The sequence below is a fragment of the Bubalus bubalis genome, chromosome 2 (assembly GCF_019923935.1).
Source record: "Bubalus bubalis isolate 160015118507 breed Murrah chromosome 2, NDDB_SH_1, whole genome shotgun sequence".
NCBI classification, from domain to species: Eukaryota; Metazoa; Chordata; class Mammalia; order Artiodactyla; family Bovidae; genus Bubalus; species Bubalus bubalis.
The window spans coordinates 183409363-183433727 of record NC_059158.1 but is presented as its reverse complement, the minus strand read 5'-3'; the positions used below and the strand labels follow the sequence as shown (position 1 = coordinate 183433727).

Sequence of the window (24365 nt, the reverse complement as noted above, 5' to 3'; positions counted from 1 at the left end):
CATGCCACAGAGCAAATAGGGCTTCCCCGGTGATGCTACGGGTAAAGAACCTGCCAATGCAGGAGACATAAGAGACGTGGGTTCGACCCCTGGGTCAGGAAGATCCCCTGGAGGAGGGTATGGCCACCCATTCCAGTACTCTTGCCTGGAGAAACCCCACGGAGAGAGGAGCCTGGCGGGCTACAGTCTACAGGGTTGCAATGAGTCAGATACAATGGAAGTGACTTAGCACGCATGCACGCACAGAGCAACTAAGCCCGTGCACCACAACTACTGAGTTTGAGCAGCTCGAGCCCAAGCTCTGCAGCAAGAGAAGCCACCGCAATGAGAAGCCCACCCACGGCAGGGAGAGGAGCCCCTGCTCACCACAACTAGAGAAAGCGCGGCACGGCAACCAGACCCAACGCCGCCAAAAATAAATAAATGATTGACTAAAAAAGCCAATCCATCACCCCCCACCAAGCATGAAAGAAAACGAAGGGCCCGCTTCTGCGGGAATGACATTGGATAGAAGGCATTCCACATGCAGATCTTGTCCACAGAGTTTTCAGTGTGCACAGAAGATGAAGCTACGCTCGACAGTAAATACTGGAAAGATAAAACAAAATGGCAATAGAAGAGACGCCACAGGGTGACACGATTAACTGCCAAGGCCCTGACACAGACAGATCTGATGCCAATGGGGTGATTCTGTCTGTATCTGGTCAGGAGTAGAAGAAAGATAAACCATTAACTTGGGCTTTAGAGAATCTGCGTTACTTGAATTGTTACAGTTCAGTTCAGTTCAGTCGCTCAGTCGTGTCCGACTCTTCCCGACTCCATGAATCGCAGCATGCCAGGCCTCCCTGTCCATCACCAACTCCCGGAGTTCAGACTCACGTCCATCGAGTCAGTGATGCCATCCAGCCATCTCATCCTCTGTCGTCCCCTTCTCCTCCTGCCCCCAATCCCTCCCAGCATCAGGGTCTTTTGCAATGAGTCAACTCTTCCCATGAGGTGGCCAAAGTACCGGAGTTTCAGCTTCAGCATTAGTCCTTCCAACGATCACCCAGGACTGATCTCCTTTAGGATGGACTGGTTGGATCTCCTTGCAGTCCAAGGGACTCTCAAGAGTCTTCTCCAACACCACAGTTCAAAAGCATCAATTCTTCAGTGCTCAGCTTTCTTCACAGTCCAACTCTCACATCCATACATGACCACTGGAAAAACCATAGCTTTGACTAGACGGACCTTTGTTGGCAAAGTAATGTCTCTGCTTTTTAATATGCTATCTAGGTTGGTCATAACTTTCCTTCTAAGGAGTAAGTGTCTTTTAATTTCATGGCTGCAGTCACCATCTGCAGTGATTTTGGAGCCCCCAAAATAAAGTCTGACACTGTTTCCACTGTTTCCCCATCTATTTCCCATCAAGTGATGGGATCAGATGCCATGATCTTCGTTTTCTGAATGTTGAGCTTTAAGCCAACTTTTTCACTCTCCTCTTTCACTTTCATCAAGAGGCTTTTGAGTTCCTCTTCACTTTCTGCCATAAGGGTGGTGTCATCTGGATATCTGAGGTTATTGATATTTCTCCCGGCAATCTTGATTCCAGCTTGGGCTTCTTCCAGCCCAGCGTTTCTCATGATGTACTCCGCATATAAGTTAAATAAGCAGGGTGACAATATACAGCCTTGACGTACTCCTTTTCCTATTTGGAACCAGCCTGTTGTTCCATGTCCAGTTCTAACTGTTGCTTCCTGACCTGCATATAGGTTTCTCAAGAGGCAGGTCAGGTAGTCTGGTATTCCCATCTCTTTCAGAATTTTTCACAGTTTATTGTTACAAGTAGGCATCAATTATTTTTTTTGCATGACTCATCTTAGAATATAAAATACAGTAAACTTGACAAGTACATAAAATTTAATTGTAGCTCAAGCCTGGAGAGGCCCTTCGGTAACCACAGAAGGCATAACGGGAGAAGCAGGTTTGACAGAGTCTTGCGGGACTGGGAAGAGGTGGGGAAGGTATCCAGATGGCAGAATAGCCTGTGCTAAAAGCACAAGGTAGAATGCCTAAGGCGAGGGCCCAGCCTCAGGGGTGACGCGTCCAACCGTATCTTTCCCCTGATGAAGTGAGGACACCCTCCGGTCTCCCCAAAGCCTACGAGGGCAGCCCCCTCCGGCAGCGTGTATGGATGGCAGAGGGTCTTCCGGCTGAGGCACCTGGGTCTCATGCGGCTGAGGTCGCCCCCCTCTAGCCAGCAGGCTGCCAAGATATGCCACGGTGGCACTTGGCCCAGCTCAACCCACCTGCTAAAGATGTCCTTGGATTTCCTCAGAGCGGGCCAGAGCAAACCCACTGTTCACAGAAAGAAGTGGCTCGCCCAAGGTCACGGGGCAAGCTGATGGTAACAGCTGTCCTGCCCGACCAGCTGATAACAATCCTCACTCACTGGCCTCTGAGTTGTCTTTCTCCTCCCAGAGAAGCCGCCCCCACCCAGGCCAGCCTGCCCAGTCAGGCCCCCTGTGTATCCAACCCCTCCCGAGACCTGCTGGCTGACCCCTTTGTCTTGAGGGAGCTGAAACCAGCCTGACCTGGAGCCCAAGAATGCACTGGCCCACGCGCCTGCATATTTCACTCACCTGCTCACCTGCTTCCTGCCCCTTCGGAATTTCCCGGTATCAAGAGTCCCAGGTATCAAGGTCCACAGGGGAGGGGCCGTTTCTAGACTGATTTTCAACAGTGAGCCTAGGGGGAGGGGATGCCAGGATATACCTTGTGGGGAAGTGTTCGGTCATAATGACGTGAGGGGATCCTGGCTACTTGTTCACTGGGCCTCAGCCAGGTCTCCCCTGGCCCAGAGAACAAAATCAAGCAGCTGTCAGGGAAAAGAGATGGCAGGGCAGACCATACTTCTGGGCTGCTCCGTGACCTCTGTGCACAGCAGAATCAGTAGAGAAAGACACGTTTGAGGCCCCAGCTCCACCATTTCCTAGGAGATCTGTTTCCTTTGTATTTGTGAATCACATCTGTAAAATGGGCATATACGCCATAGCTTAAAGAAAATAATACAAGTAAAGAACCCAGCATGGTCATGGATACACCCACACCTCCTTGGGGCTTCCCTGGCAGCTCAGATGATGAAGAATCTGCCTGCAATGCAGGAGGCCCGGGTTCGATCCCTGAGTCGGGAAGATCCCCTGGAGAAGGGAATGGTTACTCACTCCAGTATTCTTGCCTGGAGAATTCCAAGGACAGAGGAGTCTGGCTATGGGATTGCAAAGAGTCGGACAAGCCTGAATGACTAACACTTTCAGACCTCCTTCTGATAAGAGGCTCTATCAGGGCTTCTATAAGAGAAAAACAAACACCGTGTATTAACGTGAATGTGTAGAATCTGAAAAAGCTGGTATAAACAATCTCATTTACAAAGTAGATAGAGAGTCACAGATGTAGAGAACAAACCGACGGATGCCAGTGGGGAAAGCGGAGGCATGGGATGAATTGGGAGACTGGGGCTGACACAGAGATACTACTGATACTACGTATAAAGTAGATAACTAAGGAGAGCCTACCGTATCGCACAGGGAATGCTACCGTAGCGCTCGGTGGTGACCTAAGTGGGAGGGGGATACCTCACTGTGCAGCAGAAACTACTACAACATTGTAAAGCTACTATACTCCGATTACTTTTTTTTTTTTTAAGAAATAAGTGAAAAGTGAAGTCGCTCAGTCGTGTCTGACTCTTTGCGACCCCATGGACTGTAGCCCGCTAGGCTCCTCTGTCCACAGGATTTTCCAGGCAAGAGTACTGGAGTGGGTTGCCATTTCCTTCTCCAGGGGATCTTCCTGACCCAGGGATCGAACCCAGGTCTCCCACATTGTAGGCAGACGCTTCACCGTCTGAGCCACCAGGCAAATCCAAGAAATAAAAGAAATAAAACAAGCAATAATTACTCTCTCTGTGACCAGCCCATGAATCCTTAGGACACCCCGGCCAGTACTCTGAGTTGGTTCCCACTTCATAGGTGAAGGGCTGGAGCAGGCGGGGCAGCCCTCTGTAGTCACACAGCCCGCAGGGAGGGGCTGACCTGGAACTCACCCATCCCCACCACCAAGGAGGGCAGTTCTGCTGAGCACCTACTGGGTGCCAGGCTCTGGGCCAAGCACACTAACCCATCACACGCGAGATGATACCCACAGTAACCTTGAGCGTCAGGCAACACCATCATCCACCTTTTACAGAGAGTGAAACGATCTATAGAAGAGAGAAGAGAAGGCGGGTAGAAAAGGCGGGTCACTTGTCCAAGGCCACACGTGATCAGCTAGCCTGTCGGGGCTCCCAATCCCACCGGGCCCTGACCCAGGGTCAGGGGCTTGTACACAAGGTCCTGGCTGTTGCACGCCAGCTCACTGCAGCTCCCCGCTCTCAGGGACAGCAGGGATGGAAGGCCAGAGTCAAGACTGGAGGCCACTGCGGTAGGGGCGGGACAGGGTGTAGGGATGGGCTGAGTCTCGGCCGAGACCCAAGGTCTTCCTGATAAGACCCACGATCCTCCCAGAAGCAGCAGATCAGGACCCAGGGGTGCCCTCCCCAAGAGCCAGCTCCAGGCCTGCCCGGGGAGGCAGAGGGCCCGTCTGCCTTTCTCCACAGTCCCTTCTCAGTGTGAACTGGTCCCCTTGGCCGAAGCCCCTGGACCGGCAGGGTGTCCTTGGCAAGCTTAGCTTCTCTCAGTTTCGTCATCCAGGAAACGGGACCACAGTTTCTAGGTCCCAGGGTAACCGTGAGGATTAAGGAGGCAGTGGATATAAAGAGCCTGGTTCACAGCCCGGCACGGAGCACTCAGCAAGTGCCGGTCCGTTTCCTCCTTTCCTTCAGACTCTCAACACTTTGTGCTTCCTGCAAGTTCTCCCCAGAAAGATGGACAGGGAGCTGTACCATCGTTGGTGCCCAGAGAGGGCAGCGCGGGACAGGAAAGGGACATGTGGCCAGGATTCAGGCAGTGGCACTTCTGCCACCTACTAGCCCGTCTCGGGGAGCTCTCTGGACTTCCGGTTCCTCATCTATCAAGTGGGGTGAGCAACAGCTCCCTAGCTCCTACAGGAGCGGGGTCACAAGGAATGGTTATCTACAAAAGAGCTCTGTAAACTGACAAGTGTTGGGCAAAGGTCAAGGGTGAATAACAAGAGTAACACCAGCACGGCCAGCAGCCACCACAATATGCCTGGCTCCAGGAAAGTGCTTTATAGATATTTTTCCATTTAATTTTCACAACCTGGAGGAGGTGTGGTTCCCACTGTACTGATGACAAGAAGCCCAGAGAGGTTATGTCACTGACCCAAGATCACACAGTAAGTAGCAGAACCAGGACTTGAATCCAGGTCCTGGGGTGAAGGACGCAGAGGCACTAGCCCATATCATTATCCTACCGAGACTATTCTCCTGCCGTGTTTTTCATTTTTTTTGACCACGCTGCACAGCATTGTGGGATCTTAGTCTAGTCCCCAGACCAGGGATCGAACCTGTGTCCCTTGCATTGGAAGCACATACTCTTAACCACTGAACTGCCGGGGAAGTCCCCAAATACAACTTACTTGTTTTGGGGGCTGCACAGTGCAGCATATGGGATCTTCGTTTACCAACCAGGGAACCTGTGACTCCTGCAGTGGAAGGGTGGGATCTAAACCACTGGGCCATCAGGGAAGTCCTCTGTTCTCCTGCTTTGGTTGGTGATCCCTGCCTAGTCTCCAGCTGTCTTTAGATGCTGGGGAAAGGATGTCCCTGAGTTCCAGTCTGGCCACCACAGACTTATTTGCCTTCAGTTCTGAAATAAAAGGCTGGGTCCCCTTGCAAAGGCAATCGGGTGGCATAAAGCATGCAGGGGGCTGTGTTATTCCTGACATGGGGTTCCCTCAGCCCCACCTCCACCCACCACCTTTTCTGATCCTCAAGGAGACAAGGAGGTCTCCTTGTGCCCAGGGGCCCTGCCCAGGAGCTTCTGGGTACCAAGGAGAAGTGTGGGTGAGTTTCACCCTGCAGCAGCCATGCCCCCTGGGGCTGAGGTGAGAAGGAAAGGAAAGGTCTCTTTAATCTGGTTTGCTAATTTCCACTTTCATCTTAAAGACACAGTCTCCTGAAATTCATAATCATCAAGTTAGAATCTTTTCCGATCTCATAGGAAGGTTTCTGTCCTATTGAGAAGATCTACCCCTTCTTAGGGGCTTCCCAGGTGTCACCAGTGGTAAAGAATCTGCCTGCCAATGCAGGAGACGAGGGTTCAATCCCTGGGTCAGGAAGATCCCCTTGGAGGAGGCAATGGTAACCCACTCCAGTGTTGTTGCCGGGAGAATCCCATGGGCAGAAGAGCCTGGCGGGCTATAGTTCATAGGGTCACAAAGAATCAGACATGACTGAGCCCTCTTTTAGACGTCTTCTTCAGTTTACCTACTTTTGAGTATTAAAAAGGTTTTATTTTTTAAGAAAGTAGTTTTTTTAATTTAATAAGTATTTCTTGAATCTAAGTTCTATCATTGATGAATTAATGGACAGACTTTTCACGATCCAGCTCCTATCAGCATCGAGGGTCCCAGGATGGGGCAGGGGTCAGCAGGAGACAGGCATGGTGAAGGTCTTGGTCCCAAAGGGCTTCAAGTTGGGACCTTTATAGGTTACAGCATGGCGTGTTTTGGTTCCACATATAGAGGAGCACCCTCAGGGGCAGATGCTAATTCAACAGACACTGACCAAGGGCACAGCCTCAAACCAGACAGACATGGGATCCTAACCTGAGGATAAAACCACCAACACCAAGATCAACTAGAAGTGCTAATGGCCTAACAAGGTATAACGCGAGGAACTTTGGTGAGATGGCTTATCACGCAAGCCGGATTACCACGAGGCCAAGGAAGACTCCAGCCTTTGGATGATTCTCAGATAAACTGTTGTCAGAACCTGGATCGGCTCACAACCTTAAAATCTGGACCCAGCATGCTCAGCCTTCATTCCTTCTGCTCACAACTTGCAAATCTCCCAGTCAAAACCAGTCCAAAACTAAGCCACAGCTTGAAGCCATAAACTATGGCCACAGCTACAGTTCTTACGCACCTATGATGTGCCGTACATACCACGCTAATGCTTCACACATCTGCTCTCCAGTTCTTGAAACCCTGCAGTTTGGGCCTTACTAGTCCCATTTTTACAGATGGAGAAAGTGAGGCTCACTGATAAGCAACTTAGGATCCAGAGACGGGGCAGACATTCTAACCCAGCCTCGTCTGCTCCCAACCGTTTCGCCTCCCCATCCCGCCAACCTCGCCCTTCAGCCGACCCTGGCGGGTGCAGAGGGCAGCCCCCCTCTGCAGCCCATTCCCCAGTCCCCCCGCCGGCTGCCTACCAAGGAGGTGCTTGATGATGGCTTGGTTGTGTTCCCAGAGGTTGCTGAAGGTCCCCCAGCGCGAGTGGCCGTCGGGCACGGGGTTGGCTTTGATCCAGCCGCCACAGGCGTAGGTGAAGAAGTCCTGGCAGGGGTCCACCGTGGGGTCCATGGAGCTCAAGATGGAGCTGGTCACCGAGATGCAGGCCTCACTTAGGCATACCGAGGGCGTTCCTGGCAAGGGTCAAGGGTAAGAGGTCAATGAGGGGCAGGCAGGGAGGAGGCTGTGGAAATACAGTGCAGGTGGTCTGGGGCCCTGGGGTGCCAGGCCCCACCCCAGCCCTGACCAAACAGAGATAATCACTAGAACACAACAGAGACAAAGATTTCAGGGGATTTATGATCTCCTGGCTCGTAAAATAAGACTTCCGTTGAGTTGCCTAAAATCCTTCCTGTGACTTTAAAACCAGAACCAAGGTGCTTCTTTTAATCAGTCCTTCCATAAATATTCATTGGTTTTTAAAAATTATTTCCTGATGCTCAACAAATTCGTTTACTCATTCATGCATTCATTTATTCAACAAAATAATTACTGAGCATCTTCCAGGTTCTTTGCTGAGTGCAGGTAGGTGTGTGTGTGTGTGGTGGGAGATATAAAAGCATAGTCTTTTTTAATAATTTCGTGGGGGATGCAAACTTATCTAAGAAAAGTCAAGACTACAGAAGGAGAAATGTCTGTTATTTATTGTCCACACACTCACTGAGGATACACAGTCCACGGACCCGGACAGCATGGTGCCAGGACTCAGGGAGAAGGAAAGACTGAGGAGTAGAAGGGACCGTGAAAAATCACTCCCACTGGGTATAAGGAAGGAGAATCATCTCACTGAATTTTCAAAAAAGCGAAAAGGAAGCAACCCTAAGAGATCACTTTGCTTAAAGCCACTTTTATATATTGGGAAACAGAGGCACAGGGAGACTAAGCACCCTGCTCAGCGGCCGTGGGGTTTGAGTCCCACCCTCTCTCTGCTTTGGGCCTGGAAGGGAGCTCTTTCTGTGATGACTGGCCCCCCGGTGGAGGGCTGCCAAATCCTACAAGTGCCCACAAAACACAATGAACAAAGAAATCCGCTTCCTCTGAGCTGATTCTATGGGCTTCCCTGGTGGTTCAGACAGTAAAGCATCTGCCTACAATGCGGGAGACACAGGTTTGATCCCTGGGTCGGGAAGATCCCCTGGAGAAGGGAATGGCAACCCACTCTAGTACTCTTGTCTGGGAAAATCCCATGGACGGAGGAGCCAGGTGGGCTACAGTCCACAGGGTCGCAAAGAGTTGGACATGACTGAGCGACTTTGCTTTTCACTTTGAGCTGATTCTGTAGGGCCTGGGGCAGAGGCCGGTGGACGGGCCCGACTCCGGCCCTGAGGTCGGTCAGCGGGCTCAAGTGGAGGAAGCAAGCCCGGGGCCACCTGAGCGGGGTCCGACCCAGGTGGTGAGACCAACCCGACCGCAGGAGACGGGGGATCTGCACTGCCTGTTGACCTGAGCAGACAGGCAACCAGACGGGATGGTCTCCCGATAACGGGGGCGAGACCCCCGTGGGCAGATGAGGACAGCGAGGCTCTGAGTGTCCCCTGGCGGCGTGGGAGCGCCCAGATTGAACCCGCTCTGTGCTGCTTCCGCAACACGGAAGCTGGGTTCTTCCTACATCCCCACACCGTCGCTTGGCCAGCCCCAGCCGGGGCTGCTGCGGCCCTTCCGTTCCCACTGCGCAGGGAGGAGGCCGGCAGGGCAGGTGCTGGGGGCTCCTTCCTAGACCTGGGTGCAAAGCCCAGCTCTCTGCCTCTGGCCTCGTGCTGGCAACCTCATCCCTCCGAAGCTGGGTTTCTCCATCTGGAGATGAGGACGAGGAGGACCAGCTGCCTGATGATGAGGAAATAACCTTGTGGCTGGGCAGTGGGGGCAGGGGACTCAGCTCCATGGAGTCCTAGGGTCTGAGGTTCCCAGATGAACCCTCAGAGAGCAGAAGAGAGTGTACGGGCTGGCAGGGCTGCTCATCATCTCACCTGGACACACAACGCTGGCCAGGGCTGGGCTAGCAACCTGTGTGCTAATTAACATCTGATGAAAAACCCAAGGTCTGAGAGTGGATGAAGGGCTCAGAAGGGTCGCACAACAGCACAAAAATCAGGGCGATTCTATTTCCAGGTATTGGGCTGGTCAAAAAGGTTGCTCAGGTTTTTCTGGAGGATGTTACAGAAAATTGGAATGATCTTTTTGGCCAACCAATAATTTCCTGTTTTGAGATGACTGTACAACAATTAAAGATTATTGAACCGTTAGGCATGAAAATGGGCTTCCCTTGTGGCTCAGCTGGTAAAGAATCCGCCTGCAATGCGGGAGACCTGGGTTTGATCCCTGGGTTGGGAAGATCCCCTGGAGAAGGGAAAGGCTACCCACTCCAGTATTCTAGCTTGGAGAATTCCACAGGACAGTGTAGTCCATGGGGTCGCAAAGAGTCGGACACGACTGAGTGAGTTTCACTTTAGGCATGAAAATAGAGATAGGAACTGGTAGGGGACACGGCACAATTTTAAATACCTCTAGACGAGAGCTTTGGGTTGCATGCCTTGCTTTTCAATTAAGGAAATTTACCAAAATCTTTATGAGGGGGTGGGGGAAAAGAATTTCTGTGTCATCTGAAAAAGCCTATTCACTATTATAACTTCATATTTGGAAAAGGAAAAGAATACCTATTGTTTTTATACAACTAACTGCAGGAAGTCAAGCTTGACAAATACTTGGCTGGTGGGAAAACCCAGAGGCCAGCTGTAAAGAGATTGATCCTGAGGGAGCAAGACGCAGAATCTGTGTGTGTGTGTGTGCATGAGAGAGACAGAGAGCTATCTGTAGTTATTACAGGGGGCCTTGGTTTTAAATAAGAAACCTGTCGCCAGGAATCAGTCAGATCTGACAGTTCTTCACTTAAGCACCCACCCTGCTATGCATACAGCAATACTTAAGCGCCCAGGTGATATTTGGGCAATAATTGCTTGGCTCTTTAACTATTATAGGCTTGTAGATCCCTTATCAATGATCCTTGGCCTAGCAGGTGCTTCATGTACATTTGATTAATTAATTCATAATTTCTACGTCCCTCTCATCCCATGTCAACACCTTCAAAACTCAGCCCAGGCTCTCTCTCCTTGGGGAGACCTCACCCTTCCCTGGTCGCCTTGGCTGTCTGGAGGCCTGCTGCCTGAGCACACTTTATTTTGTGTCATGGCCGTCTCCCTGTCTACCTTCCCCACTAGGCAGTGAGCCTGAGGGTAGGGCCAGTATCTTGCATGCGTGTGTGCATGCTAAGTCACTTCAGCTGTGTCCACTCTTTCCGACCCTATGGACCGAAGCCTGCCAGGCTCCTCTGTCCATGGGATTCTCCAGGCAAGAACATTGGGGTGGGTTGCCATGCCCTCCTCCAGGGGAATCTTCCTGACCCAGGGATCAAGCCCTACTCTCATATTTCCTGCATGGGCAGGTGGGTTCTCTACCATTAGTGCCACCTGCAAAGCCCAGGGCAGCATCTTACTTGCATTTATACTTCCTTTGCTCAGCAAACTTGGCACCTAGCAGCTATCCGTTGAGTGTTTGTTGAATTAATGAATAGCTGAATGAATAAGAGAGCTTTGTCCAGCCTTTGGTCACCACCTGTAGATGCAGAAATATTTCTTCCCTTTAGGTCGTGCATGATCCATCGAGAAGGCAGGAGCAGGTCCCAGATCTAGCTAAAGGTTAGCGGCTCTGGATGGTGCCTGGCCTCAACACTAAGGGAGACACTTCAGAATATTTTCTGGAAGATGTATTGTTTGTTTTGCTGCCAATTTTTGCAAATCATCTGTAAGTTTCTGGAAAGCAGGGTGCAACAGGAAGGTGGATAAATATGTATTTAAGTGCTCAGACATAACTTACAGGTGTGTCTTTATAGAATCACCAGAATCGGTGTTGACCTGCCCAGTGTCTGCCCAGATGTGGATGATGCCAATCACCAGCATCTGGGGCAGCCACTGCTTTCCCAGGCTCAGGCAGCTGATAGAGACACATGAATGGGCTCAAGGGTCACCGGATCCCCAGCCCAGCTCCACCCTGGGGGGAAGAGTTCCCCTTAGCCAGAACCAGGCTGGGGAAAACCCGTCTGGAGCCCTGAGACAGATGGGATAGACTGAAGCAGGATTCCTCCCTGTGGGCCCCACCTGGCAACTACAGACGTGTGTGTGTAGAAGCCAGGCCTTGGGAGCTCCCTTCTGGTTTCTGATGGAGAAATGTCCTGGGGACTTCTAGGGGCAACCTCAGGGCAACAGTGCGTGTTGGAATCTCATCGGCTCCTATGCACAGCGCCAAGAGCTGGGCAGACAAGGCCGGAGAGGGCCTGCATTGCCCGGAACTAAACCTGCTTTAGGATGAAGCAAGATGGCAGCCGCAGGAGAAGGGTAATCAGCAGAGAAAGGCTGTTCCCACTTTGTCTTCCTTCTTGCTCTTTGTTCATTCAATCATTTATTTATTCACTTTGCAAAGTATCCTATGGCATGGAGGCATTATGCTGAGCACGCATGGTAAAGAAATCACTAATTAATCAATCAGATACGCAATCATCGCCTGTTGGGCTAGGCACATTTGGTAAAATGTCTACAAACCATTAAAAAGTCCGTTAAATAAGCAATTATTTCTTAGGTACCACCTAGGCACCTGACATAGAGTAAGCACTCGTTCCACGTTTGTGGAATGAATAATGAGTGAATGAATGAATGAGTGAATGAATGAATGAATGAGTGCTTGATCCAGGAGGGATGGGAGGATGACTCAGATGAAGCCCTGCACTCTTTTCAGGCCCCCAAACCCTTTCCCGACCCCAATGCAGTGTGGCCAGTCATGCAGGCCAGCAAGTTCACAGCGGAGAAAGCTCAGCAAAGCCTGGAGTTGATGTTCCCAGATCCTATGGAGGTTCACAATCTCTCTGATGGTTTGAGCACCAGGTGACCAAGTCAACGGGGTTAAACTCCTGGCGACGCCCCAGAGGCTGCTCATCCAGGTGCTTCTTGCCATCAGAGAGCTGGATACAAGGGCACAGAGCAGAGAGAGATCCCAGAATTAACTGGACTCTCATCCCTATTAGCTTGGATCTGCCCTTTCCAGGTCCGTAAGAGCTTACGGAGCATTGATTCTGTGAGAGGCAGTTGCTACATACACTCAACCAGACACAGAGAACCAGCCTCAGACCCCTGACAGCGGGATCCAACTGGGGTCTGATCATATTACTATACAAGGTAGGACAGAGAAATGAGATGACAGAGGTACGCAAAGGTCCCCTGGCTCAGAGAAGAACAGCTTTCCTGGGGGTGGTAACACACACTGGGGTGTACCATCAATTACACAGAAGATAGGGCCTGAGCTCAGGCGCCCGCCAGCGCATGGCTGAATCCCTTCCGCACCAGACACGTGACCTTGGGCAAGCCGCTTAGTCTCACTGCCTCAGTTTCCTTTGCAGAAACGGGGCCAGAAGCAACCACACCTCACAGAGTGGCAACGAGGAGGAAACGAGATTGCATCTGCAAAGGAGAGGCAAGGTATTCGATACATGGAAAGTATTCAGCAAACGGAAGCCATTACTGCCGTTCTGTTGGAACTGTCGATGGGCGACGGGGCCAGCCCGTGTGTCTAACCAGCCTGCATCCTAACAGTAAGAGAACCCGGAACAGAGGCCAGAGAAGTTCTACCGGGCACCAGGTATGTGACAGATGTTATCCCGAATCCTCAGAGATCGAAGTGGGGTCTGATCATATTGCTACACAAGTTTGGACAGAGAAACATGGGCTAGTTGAGGGAGAGATTCAAATTGACTACCGGTCTCTCCATGTAAAGCAGAAAACACACAAGCTCTGAGAGATTGAGTGACTTGTCCAAAGTCACACGGATAACAAGTTGCCAGGCCAGGATTCAAACTCACCTCCTCCTGACCCCCAAACCTTATCATCACCCGTCCCCCCACCTCCCAGGCCTCAGTTTGCGGCAGCCACCCCGGCCCCCCAGACCCAGCTCCCTCCTGAGCCTCGGAGGCCAGTCGCTGACACAAGCAGACCAAAGCCCGGGGCAGCAGTGAGTGGAGCCCATAACCCATCACAGACAGGGCACCTACTTGTCCGGTACTGGATGCCCAGTACTGCCAAACAGGCCACCACTGCCGCCGCCAGGAGCGCCACCAGCACCACCAGCCGCTTCTCCACCGGGGTCCTGGCGGCCCAACATCTCTGGCCGTTCCGGGGGCCTCGGAAGTTCACCTGCAGGGAAGGAGGCAGGCGGAACGGGGAGGACGTGAGCCCCGGGGCCTCGCTGCCCAGGAGGAGGGGGCTCCGCAGCAGGTCCTGGCCCCGGGGAGACATCAGGGCCGCCCTCCCGTCTCAGGGGTGGTCTGGTTCCCACGGAACCCGGCCTAATCCAGGAGAGGAACGGCCACCCTGCTCAGCAGCTCGGAGTCAAGCAGCTCAGCCCAGCCGCGCTCGTGTTTTCTGTGTCACCCGATCCGGGTAGAAGGGGGAAAAAATAGATCGGATTTTCCCGTTTCTCCAGTAAGGAGTTCAAAAAAGAACAGGATGTTTGCACTCGCAGGCATCCAGGGAGCATCCGGCTGGGCTCTGAGGCTGACACAACCACCGGCCTGCGCCGCAGCACATGGGCAGGGGCGCGGGCAGCCCGGGCCGCCGGAGCCGCCGCAGCCCCACGAGGACTGTGCCCTCAGCTTCTTCTTACAGATGAGGAATCCGCAACCCGGAGGGGTGAGCCCCTTGCCTCTGCTCACACGGCTAGATGGGTCGAGCTTGGATCTGGGTCCAAAGGTATGGATCCCAGAGCCCACCCACGGGTCAGAGCATTGAGTCCTGGGAGATGTCAGTGGGGAATGCAAAGGGGAGACAGCTCCATCCGAGCAGGTCCTCAAAGGGAGGAGAAAACGTTCTCGGCCTAACTCACAGTCAGCTAAACAGGAAAAGAGGTACAATGAGAGGAAGTGGAGGGTGTGACAGGGCCTTCCAAGCTGAGGAGGGGCCCACCAGCCTACAGCGCTCAGAGCCCAGGGTCCGGTCTTCGCACCCGAAGCCCGCTGGGGGCTCCCCTCTGTTCCACGAGGTACTTCCTGCCGAGGCTGGGTCCACGGGACAGGAAGGGAACCCTGCCGGTGGGGTTCAGTTCAGTGACATTGTGGCCACGTGTCAACAGTCAAGCACCAGCTCAGGGCCACATTGGAAGTACAGAGAGGACCAGACCTCACTTTCAGCTCTCACTGCCCAGCAGACAGAGAGATGCAGAAACAGACTGGGATAGGCAGGGGTCCAGTCAGGGAAGGCTTCCTGGAGGTGGGGGCCCCTGGGCTGGGTCTTAAAAGAATAAGTAGCAGCTGGCCAGGTTAAAGGGGAGGGAAAGGGAGAAGGAGCGGGGCAAGGCCTGGATGCTAAGGGGTGCTATAAGCCGGGTTATGGGTGGGGGACTTCTTCCCAGGGCTGGAGCAATGGGATTAGATTCACCCTTTGGAAAAGCCAAGGTGGAAGGAGAAGCAAGGCTGGAGGGGAACGGGCATGGAGGCAGGGAGACCCAGCCTCCGACCTGAGAGTGGCCCCCAACTGCTGAGAGGACGGCTGCCCCTAGGGGCCACGACACAGTCTTCAGGGAGCCTGACGCCGACGCCTGGGGACCCCGAGGCCAGTCACCTTAGCGAAGGGCATCGAGTGGCCTCATGTTCATCACTGGCTATTTTCTGAACAGGAAATGACTGGGGATTGCTGCACTAGTGAAAGAGGAAGACAAAACTTTCGTGGGGAAAATAAAAGATGATGGATTCTAAAACCGAGAAAAGGAACTTGAGGCTTGGTGAGAATTCTGTGGAGGTCCAGGAGGCTGGGACAGAAAGCAGGTACAGGGAGGGGCGCGGTCTCCTGAAAGCCCTGAAGTGTGAGTTGCTCAGTCGTGTCCGACTCTTTATGACCCCATGGACTATAGCCTGCCAGGCTCCTCTGTCGATGGGATTCTCCAGGCAAGATACTGGAGTGGGTTACCATTTCCTTCTCCAGGGGATCTTCCTGACCCAGGGATCGAACCCGGGTCTCTTGAACTGCAGGAAGATTCTTTACCACCCGAGCCACCAGGGAGCTCCCCTGAAAATCCTTTTTAAAACGGTGAGACATGAAGATTCTGACCACCCTCCTGGTGCAGACATAGCCTGGGACAATGCTGATGCGCTCACAGCCTCAATGTCTATGAAGCGCTTTCTCAGAGGTAGCAATTCCCTCGCCCAGTTCATCAGGGGCACTGGGATCCAGAGGGGCCCCCAGGGGTTTGAAGCAGGCGCTGCCTTGTCTGGGGACTCTGACATTTGTTCTCACTCTTTCTGTGCCATGGAACTGATATCCCCTTCTGTCTCCGCTGCTGGGCCTCTCAGTGACCCCAAAGCTCAGCTCAGGGGGAGACGGGCGGAAAGCTAAGCCAGGGCTAACCTTGGTTGAAGAGGCACCAGAGCCCTGGGAAGCCAGGGAGCACAGCTGTTGGGGCTGGAAACCCTGTCCTTCTTTTTTTCAGCTGCACAGCAAGCACAGCATGTGGAACAGCTCCCTGACCAGAGATTGGTCCTGTGCCCCCGGTTTGGGGAAGGTGGAGTCTTAATCACTGGACCACCAGGGGAGTCCAGGAAACTCTTTTTTAAAAAACTTTTTTTTTAATTGAAGGATAACTGCTATATAGAATGTTGCTGTTTTCTGCCAAAGGGAGGGGACATATGTATACCTATGGCTGATTCATGTTGACATTTGGCAGGAAACTCGCTCTTACGTGGACAGAGCAAGGTGCGATCCGAGGAAGTGAAAGGGAAGAGAAAGAAGAAACAGACAGAAGGAAGAGGACAAAGGGAAGGAGGGCAAAAGCAGCGATCACGGCAGCTAATGTTTGAGGGCTTTCTGGGTACCCGTGTTAACTCTATTCTGTTGCCGGATGATGCTATTCCATCTTCCCAGTATCCCCAAGAGTAGGCGTGGGTATTAGCTCCAGAAGGAACACAGGAAGCGGGGGCCAGAGAGGGTGATAAGAAAACCCACATCTCCCCCGAGCCCACAGCATCAGCCCCGTGGCCGCGCTGCCCACCAGGAGCAGCGAGTCGAGCCGAGAATCACTATTTAATATCAAACAGACAGATGGTGTTCACTGCAAAACGCAAACAGAATTAAGTCAAAATTAAATTAAACATTCATAATTCCAGGGAGAAAGGGCAAATGGAATTTGAAGACAGGGTTTTTTTAGCCTTTGTATGGTTCTTTGCTTGATTTGAACGACCAGGCAGAGAGGCCTCTTGGTTTCTGGACAAGACTTGCCTCTGAGGGCCGAAGTCCAGATGCAGTCTCCCATGGCAGGAGAAGTCACCAGGAGACTGTGCCGGGGTCAAGAGGCCGCTCCAGGAGAGGCTGTCCAATTCCCAGGTGCCGTGGCTGGGGCTGGGCCTCCAAGCTGCTCTTTGGCTCAGTGAGTCCCTTCCCCGCCCTGCCTCCTTCAGAGCCCGCCTTTGGGAAATGAGGGCATGTGGATCGTGAGAGAGGGGTCTCCAGCAACGTGCAGGGTCGGAGGGTGAGTGACGGGCAGCTCACTTGGTCTCGGGAGAGGTAACTGGGCGCAGCATCAGCCAAGGAGCAGAGCTTATCCTGGAAGATGGGGTAATAATCACCGAGAATGCTCCACTCACTGGCCGGCTTAGCATCCTAGCGATAGAGAGCATGAGACAGAAAGATGCCTGGAAAGAAACGTAGAGAGGAAGACCAACAGGAAACAGAGGTGGAGAGAGAGAGGAACGGTTGAGCCATCCAGCCCAGGAGTTCCCAGGGTTGCCACAACCAAGGGAACAAAGCCCTGCTGAGGGATAAATATTCGGTTACAGAAGTGAGCGCCTGGCTCCGCAAGGATCCCAGCAAGAACGGGTTCTACGGGCGAGGACGGGACACCACGCCTGGGGCCCAGGAGGCAAGCCAGCAGCAGAAGGGGTGGGGAGCCTGGCTTTCGGAGGAAGCAGGGGGTCCGCACGGAAGGCAGTTGTTTCCTGAGACACTGCCTGGTCCGCCAGCGACCTGAGCTGAGCGGAGCGGCCAACAGGAGTCAGTCTGGCCAAAGGGTTGGCAGGGAGCCCACCCCCTGCAGCCCAGAGGCCAGACCACCCCGGGGAGGGCTGGCAGGGAGACAGGGCCGCCTGCCTCCGAGTCAGCCCCTCGGAACAGACAGACCGTGACAGCCTGGCCCTGCGTGATATCCTGTGTTAGGCTGGGGAAGTTTCTTCCAGGACAGTTTCTACATGGCGGGCTTCTGGCTAAGGCCACTGGGGCCAGGCCAGAGTGAAACTATGAAGCCCTCCCGGCCTCTCTGTTTCCTCCCGGAGCCCTACCAGCCCCTCAGCCCCACTGCCTGACTCTTCCAATGGCTGAAAGCAGCTTGAATCAGTACCTGATGGGGGGAGGGGACTCCTTGCATCTCAACAGGAATCCAAGTCTAGTATTTAGAAGATACACCTTCCAGCTGTCAATGACACAGGAGAAAGGGCATGACCCCGAGAAGTCAAAGGTCAACCCTGGCTTTATCAAGATCACGAGTGTGTCCCTGGGCAGCCTCTGGACCTCAGTCACCTATTTTTATATTTTTTTATTTTATGCAGACTAGGGGATCTTAGTTCCCCATGCAGGGGTCGAACCTGTGCCCCCTGCATCCCTGCATTGGAACTGTGGAGTCTTAACTGCTGGGCCGCCAGTGAAGTCCCAGTCACCTATTTTTAAAATGAGAAAGCAAATGAGGTGCCAGGCCTGACCAGTTCAGATCCTAGAACAACTCTAAGGTCAAGAGTAAAAAGATCGAACAGGCAGATGGAGTTGAAAGAGTGTGCTGGAAAGCAGAGAGATCTTTTTAAAGTACTTAATGGGACTGTCTCTGCAATTGCCGACAAAAGACAGCTCTGTGCATGAAGGGAAGCGGTGTGGGGGAGGGATTAGAGAAAACCACCACTAAGAATTAAATATCTTGGCTTTCCTTTTTCTTGAAAAAAAAATTTTGATTTTTTAGGGGTAACTGGATGAGCTTCAAAGGTTTTGGTAAATAGTTGTGGCCTTCTGTGGGAAGTTTCCCTGATGGCTCAGTGGTAAAGAATCTGCCTGCAGGGTAGCAGACCTGGGTTCGATCCCAGGGTTGAGAAGATCCCCTGGAGGAGGGCACGGCAACCCACTCAGTACTCCTGCCTTGAGAATTCCCTGCAGAGGAGCCTGGTGAGCACAGTCCACGGGGTTGCACAGAGCTGGACACAACTGACGTGACTAAGCAGCAGCAGCAGCAGCCTTTGCTCCCCAGTTTAGGTTGCAGGGGCGTGTGCATGCTCAGCTGTGTCTGACTCTGCGACCCCGTGGACTGTAGCCCTCCAGACTCCTCTGTCCGTGGAATTTTCCGGGCAAGAATACTGGAGTGGGTAGCCATTTCCTACTCCAGGGGATCTTCCCCACCCAGGGATCAAACCTGTTTCCTCTGTTTCCTTACTGGAAGGAGGATTCTTTACCACCTGGGAAGCCCCAGCTGCAGGTACAACTTTAGTTATTTCCCTTTGGGCCACTGAAATGGTATGGTATGTACCGGGAGGTACAGAGACAAGGCGGCCAGTCTGAGCCGAACAGAGACAAAGCTATTGCGTTTAGGGCATCACTGAGATATCATGCCCGGTGAGCTTTTATCATGATCCCAACCAAATACATTTTCTGTGCATTACACTAGATGCTTCCACTTGTATTGTCTCATTTCAATCTCTGCAACAGCTCTGAGAAGTGGATTATTATCAACCCCATCTTGTAAAAAAAAAAAAAAAGCTGGTTAACTGAGTAGCTTCCAGGTCTCAGAGTCTGCGAGAGGCAAAGCTGGGGCTCCATGTTAGAGCTGGGGCTTTAAACTCTGCACTCAGTCCACCCTGACGAATTTTAGTTGATTGCAATTAAGTTGTACCTCACATATGAGATCAAGGAAAAGAAAAATCCTTTCAGGTGAGGTACAGGTAGAAATTTGCTCCAGCTAAATACAACACTTTGTCAGCATGTTCAGGCAAAAGGTGGCAAGTTTGGCTGAAAGATGCAAATTGTCGTTTACTAGTGTTGGTACTGACAACTCCGGAGTTTCAGGAACAACGGGCTTCAAAATCTTGAAAAATCAAGTAGCTGATTTTTATAGCTGCCCGTCAAGAGATGGAGATTTGGTGGGCGGGGAAGAGGATTGGATCTATTTTAAAAAGCCTAAAATTGAGGGAACAGTTGCGTTTCTAGCAATTGCTCACAGGAAATTATTCGAAAGGCTAGAAGCTGGTCACCCATAGTGTTATGGATACTGGGCCTATTGTCCAATTGTAGCAGATTGAGTAAATGTATTTTTATATATTGGTACCATAAAGTATTATGATATTTAATGGCAGTATGTTTTGGAAGTGTTGTTTCATTTTTTGGCTGTACTACAAGGCTTGGAGGATGTTAGTTCCTGGGCCAGGGATCGAACCCCAGCCCTCAGCAGTGAAGGTATCAAGTCCTAACCACTAAGCCATCAAGGAACTCCTTGGAAGTATTTTTAAAACTGAGGTACAGCTGATGTTTCAGAAGTTCCTAACAACACAAAAAAATGCTTATGAAGTGGCATTAAATGAAAAAAGTAGGACAAAATGTTATGGATGTGGAGTGAGCTCAATTATAATAAAAAATATATATAAGCAAATGTGAAAAACTAGAAGTAGTTATTTCTGAGTGGTGGGGTTACTGTCTCTTTGTAAATATTTTTTATACTTGACTCTTTTTTCCACAAATTAGTATACAAAATTGCTATACTGGAAAAAATTCCCTGTGATTAAAGACATAAAATTCATAGAAAACTCTGTAAGATGAGACGAAAAGGTTCTCGACTCTTACAAGAACAATCGTTAGCTAGTCTGCTTTGGGGAAGTCATGGAGGTTCAAGGAAAGCCAGGCTGGGTACCTACAGAAATGCCTCCAAATCCTTGGGGCAAGCGTTTGGGCTTATCCTGTAGTAAAAGTGGACGATACACCCAGCTGGGTGGTTTGGTGTCGGGGCACCAACACTACATTCCAACCGCATGACAGCTCTGTGACCACAGGAATGTCCCTAACCTCTCTGAGACTCAGCTTGTCATGTGTAACACAGCCGCAAGAGCCCTTACCTCACGATCACAAACAACAATCCTGGCCGCCCCGAAACACACACCACGGTCATGTTCTCTCAACTCCCATCGTGCAGATGCAGGAAGAGAAGCTTAGATCGCCCAGGATCACAGGCGGTGTCAGATTCACACCTGGCCCCCCCGCCCCGGAGCCCCGGGCACCTCCCCTCTGCCAGGCAGCCTCAGGCTGACGAATGTGCTTTGTGGCCTGAGAAAGTCTATACCCATGCGGGCTGCGGTAGGGTGATAACAGCACAGCACAGTCCTTTGCTGTGAATTCCGAAATGCTTTTGTGCTGATATATTTAGAACCCTCTGTGAAAGATGAGACTGAAAAAGACGGCTGATTAGATTCTGTTTTGATTCGGGAAGGCAAAAGCGCCTGCCACGGGAATCTAATTTCCTGCTGGATTTTTAGCCTCTTCAGAAGGGTCCACGGGGAAGCGGCTCTAGACAGACTGGGTTTGGTTTCTTACTCCTAGATTTCTAGCTCCAGGGCACCTAAGGCAAGTTGTCTCTCCTTTCAGAGCCTCAGTTTCCTCATCTGTAAGAGGGAGCAGTGGGGACATTAACTCACGGGGCTGCTCCTGAAGGCTCAGTGGGACGGTGTAGGCAAGAGAGTCCCGCTCCAGTGTGTGCAGACCACTCAGGGTCGGGTTTGGACCTCCCCGGGGCCTACTGAACGAGTGTCAATCAGCGCTGTTTCCTTTACCAGTATCACGATCCCAGCTTCTGAGAGGTGTGTCCGAGCAGGACTGGGGCTGGCAGTCTAGGCTTCCACACAACCTACGCTTCCCCTCTGGGGGCGGCTTGTGAACTGATAGCAGTCCCTGCAGCAGGCCTCCCTGGGTCGGCCTGGCCGAAGCCTCCTCGACTGAGCTGCTGGCCGGGCCTCTGCGAGCCGGTTTTCCAGGTGTCAGGTCACAGGGCCCCCCTGGGCATCCTTTGGAATTCCCAAATTCCTCAGGTCCACCTGTTTCAGTTCACACCCAGCCAGGGTTGAGGTCCTGGTCTGGACTGCCCCAGCTCAGTCCCTCTGGGAGGCAGAGGTGGTGGGCACATTTGAGCCCCAGGGGGCAGAGCCTGGTGGGGGAGGAACTGGGCTTTCCAAGTAGAGGCTGGAAGGGGCAGGGAGAGACGAGCAGAGGCTGGGCTCTAGCCCCCAGGACACGCGGAGTTTGGGGGCAGAAGAGGAGGAATGTGGGGTAACGTCCACCAGACAGGGTGACCAAGCACCCCCTGTCTGCCCAGGACTGACAGGGTTCTGGGACCTTCCATGCTACAACTCGGAGGATTTTAGGCTCTGCCTAAAACTCTGGGCAAGTCTCAGCACTCAGGGACTGGCCCCCTCCCTGTGAAAAGAGAACTGGACCAGCTTACCCCTCCAGGATGCTTCTTCCACTTGGCCACCTGGGTTGTAACCCAGTAGCAGGTGGTCCAGAGGGTTTGGGGACGCGTGGAAGTGGAGCGGGGAGGCCCTTTGGGGAGCCCAGCGCCTCAGAGGTACTGCTAACCCAGAACAGGCTTTTCTTAACCCACGGAGCTGGCGGGCTGGCACGGGCCCCCTCACATTCCCCCCCCCTCCCCCCGGTGGCGGGCAGGATAGCCCGGTCGGCCAGGGCTGAGGGGGGGCGCGCAGAGCGCCGGGGCGCCTACCTGCAGGTGGTTGGGGTACACGTCGCCCTCAGACAGCGAGTCCACCAGGTCCTCCTCGTCCAGCGTGGCCCGCTTATAGGTAGACATCTGCAAAGTCAAGTGCAGCACGGACTCTCTTAGCGCCTCCATGGCTCCCACGCCCGAATGGGGAGAACGGGGAAGCGGCCACCCGCCGCCTGCGCCGCCGCCGCCGCGCCCCGCCCCGGCCGGGACACCGGGACCGGCCCACGGCCAGGCCCGCGCCGGGGGAGGCGAGGGGGGTCCCGCCTCCCTCCGCCACCCCCGCCCCTTCCCCGCTTATGCAACCCCGAGCCTCACCCCCAGCGCCGACAGCGCCGCGGCCACCGGACGCGGCGGCCACAGGCTCCGCATGGTGCGCCCGCGACGCCCGCTCCCCGCCGGGTTCCCGCCGCCGCGCGCCCGCGGCTCTGGCTGGGGAGGGCCGGCCGTGGGGCTGGGCCCGGCCTCGCACCACCTTCGAGGGCGGAGCCTGGCCCGCGCGGCTCCGGCTCCCTCCCCGGCCGCGCCGGGAGACCGCCCCCCAGAGTCCCCGGGGACACGGAGCCTTCTCCCCCTTCCCAGAGGTCGGGGGGGGGGGTGGGGGTCGGGGGGCGTGGGGTGGGGGTCGGGGGGCGTGGGGTGGGGGTCGGGGAGGCGCCTCCCGCTTGCAGGCAGGAAGGGGCTCGCGGCCACCCTTCCTTCTAAGAAACATGAAGTCCTCCTATAAACCGTGGTGGCAGATGCCAAAAGGCAGGTATTAGGAAAGGGCCCCTAGTTTGGCCGCAAAGGTCAAGAGAGAAGTTTCTCTCGCCATTGACCCTTAGCTGCGCCAAGAGCGGCCTCCCCCATGGGAGCTAGAAAGATTGGGGGAAAAACACAGACACACACACACACACACACACACACGGAATAAAAAAAGCATGTGCCTCCCCTCTCATTTCCCCCTTCCTCTAGTTCAGGGGTCTTTAAGCCAGAGTTCACGATGATCTCAGAAAATTCCAGAGCACTCTCCTGACTTAGAATGAAAAATGTTCTGTGCGTGCTGGAGGGAAGCCCATGCTTGGCTCCAGGCTCCAAGGTGTGATCTTACCCTCAAAACAGGAACGGCTTTGGGGCGAGCTGACAGCCAGGAACAGGACCGTTCCCTCCACCTTCCCTCAGAGGTGGGGCGCTCTGGATACCGGGCTCTCTCCCTGCCCCTCAAGGTCCCAGAAAAGCCTACCCAACAGTTGCCCAAAGGACCCTCCATGTCTGGTAAGACCTGGAACCCCCCGCATTTATACACTTTTTCTCAGCTTTCCAGAGCACTCCTGTTCCCTCTCATAGTTGACTTCACAGATGCGTGAAGGAACAGGTACAGGAGGCTGAGTGACACCTGGGGTGACGGTCTCGGTGAGCTCCCCAGGTCTCCTGGCTTCACCTCCTGCCTTCTCACAGCCTGCTCTGCAGCCAGAGCCAGCCTTCAGCAGGAAACTCTGATCCTGTCACCCTTGCTCCCAATTCTGTGGGGACAGTCCCCTTACCGGTCCCCCGTGGCCCCTGCCCACCCTGCCCCTTTTCCCACCTCGCTGCCTCAGGCCCCAGCTTCTCCTGCCCTCCCTCTGTTCCCCAGATTCTCCGAGTGTCTCCTGCCCTCGAGACCTTTATAGCACTGTTCCCTCTGTCTGGACATGTCTCTGCTCCTCCCGTGCAGGCTCCTGTTGCAGATAGAGGTCAGCGTAAACATCACACCCTCAAACGTCCCAGCCACCCCAAGCAGAACCCAAATTATCGATCATGGCAACCTGTTTTACTGCAGTTTGTTACTTATTTATGCTGGTTTTAAACATCTGTCTCCTTCCCCCTCCCCCAAATTGTGAGTTTTATCAGGGCTGGGACCTTGTCTGACACAGAGAATCCCCATCGGCTGCCATAGCACAGGCGCTCCAAACACTGTTAAAATGAATGCGAGAACAAGTAAAGGAGAAGTGAAAATTACTCTGGGGAAGGACCTTGAAAGTGCATCTAATTTTGCAATACCCAAGGACAAGGAGAACATGTCTGAGGACCTTGGGGGAGGCAGGGTCCGTGGGAAGAATTCTAATTCTGGGTTCTTC

The 24365-nt window shown here is 53.2% G+C and overlaps 1 protein-coding gene and 1 long non-coding RNA gene across 4 annotated transcripts in view; both read right to left on the bottom strand.

Moving 5' to 3' along the window:
* Positions 1 to 24365, bottom strand: part of ECE1 (endothelin converting enzyme 1) — a 125109-nt gene that overhangs the window by 41429 nt on the left and 59315 nt on the right. The window contains exons 1-4 of one of the 3 annotated variants that reach the window (XM_025278776.3): positions 22588 to 22731; positions 22270 to 22356; positions 13544 to 13685; positions 7374 to 7586 (exon numbers count right to left, since the gene is read on the bottom strand). In XM_025278776.3, coding sequence (XP_025134561.1) covers positions 7374 to 7586; positions 13544 to 13685; positions 22270 to 22356; positions 22588 to 22641 — 496 coding nt within the window. In that variant the 5' untranslated portion in view covers positions 22642 to 22731. Of the gene's footprint in view, positions 1 to 7373; positions 7587 to 13543; positions 13686 to 22269; positions 22363 to 22587; positions 22732 to 24365 lie in introns of those variants that run through there. The other 2 variants (XM_044938148.2, XM_044938149.2) reach the window with 2 other exon arrangements.
* Positions 1882 to 3738, bottom strand: LOC123332242. The gene is made up of 2 exons (XR_006549057.2): positions 3204 to 3738; positions 1882 to 3008 (listed from the first exon to the last, which is right to left on the bottom strand). It is a non-coding gene; the product is annotated as an uncharacterized LOC123332242 (long non-coding RNA).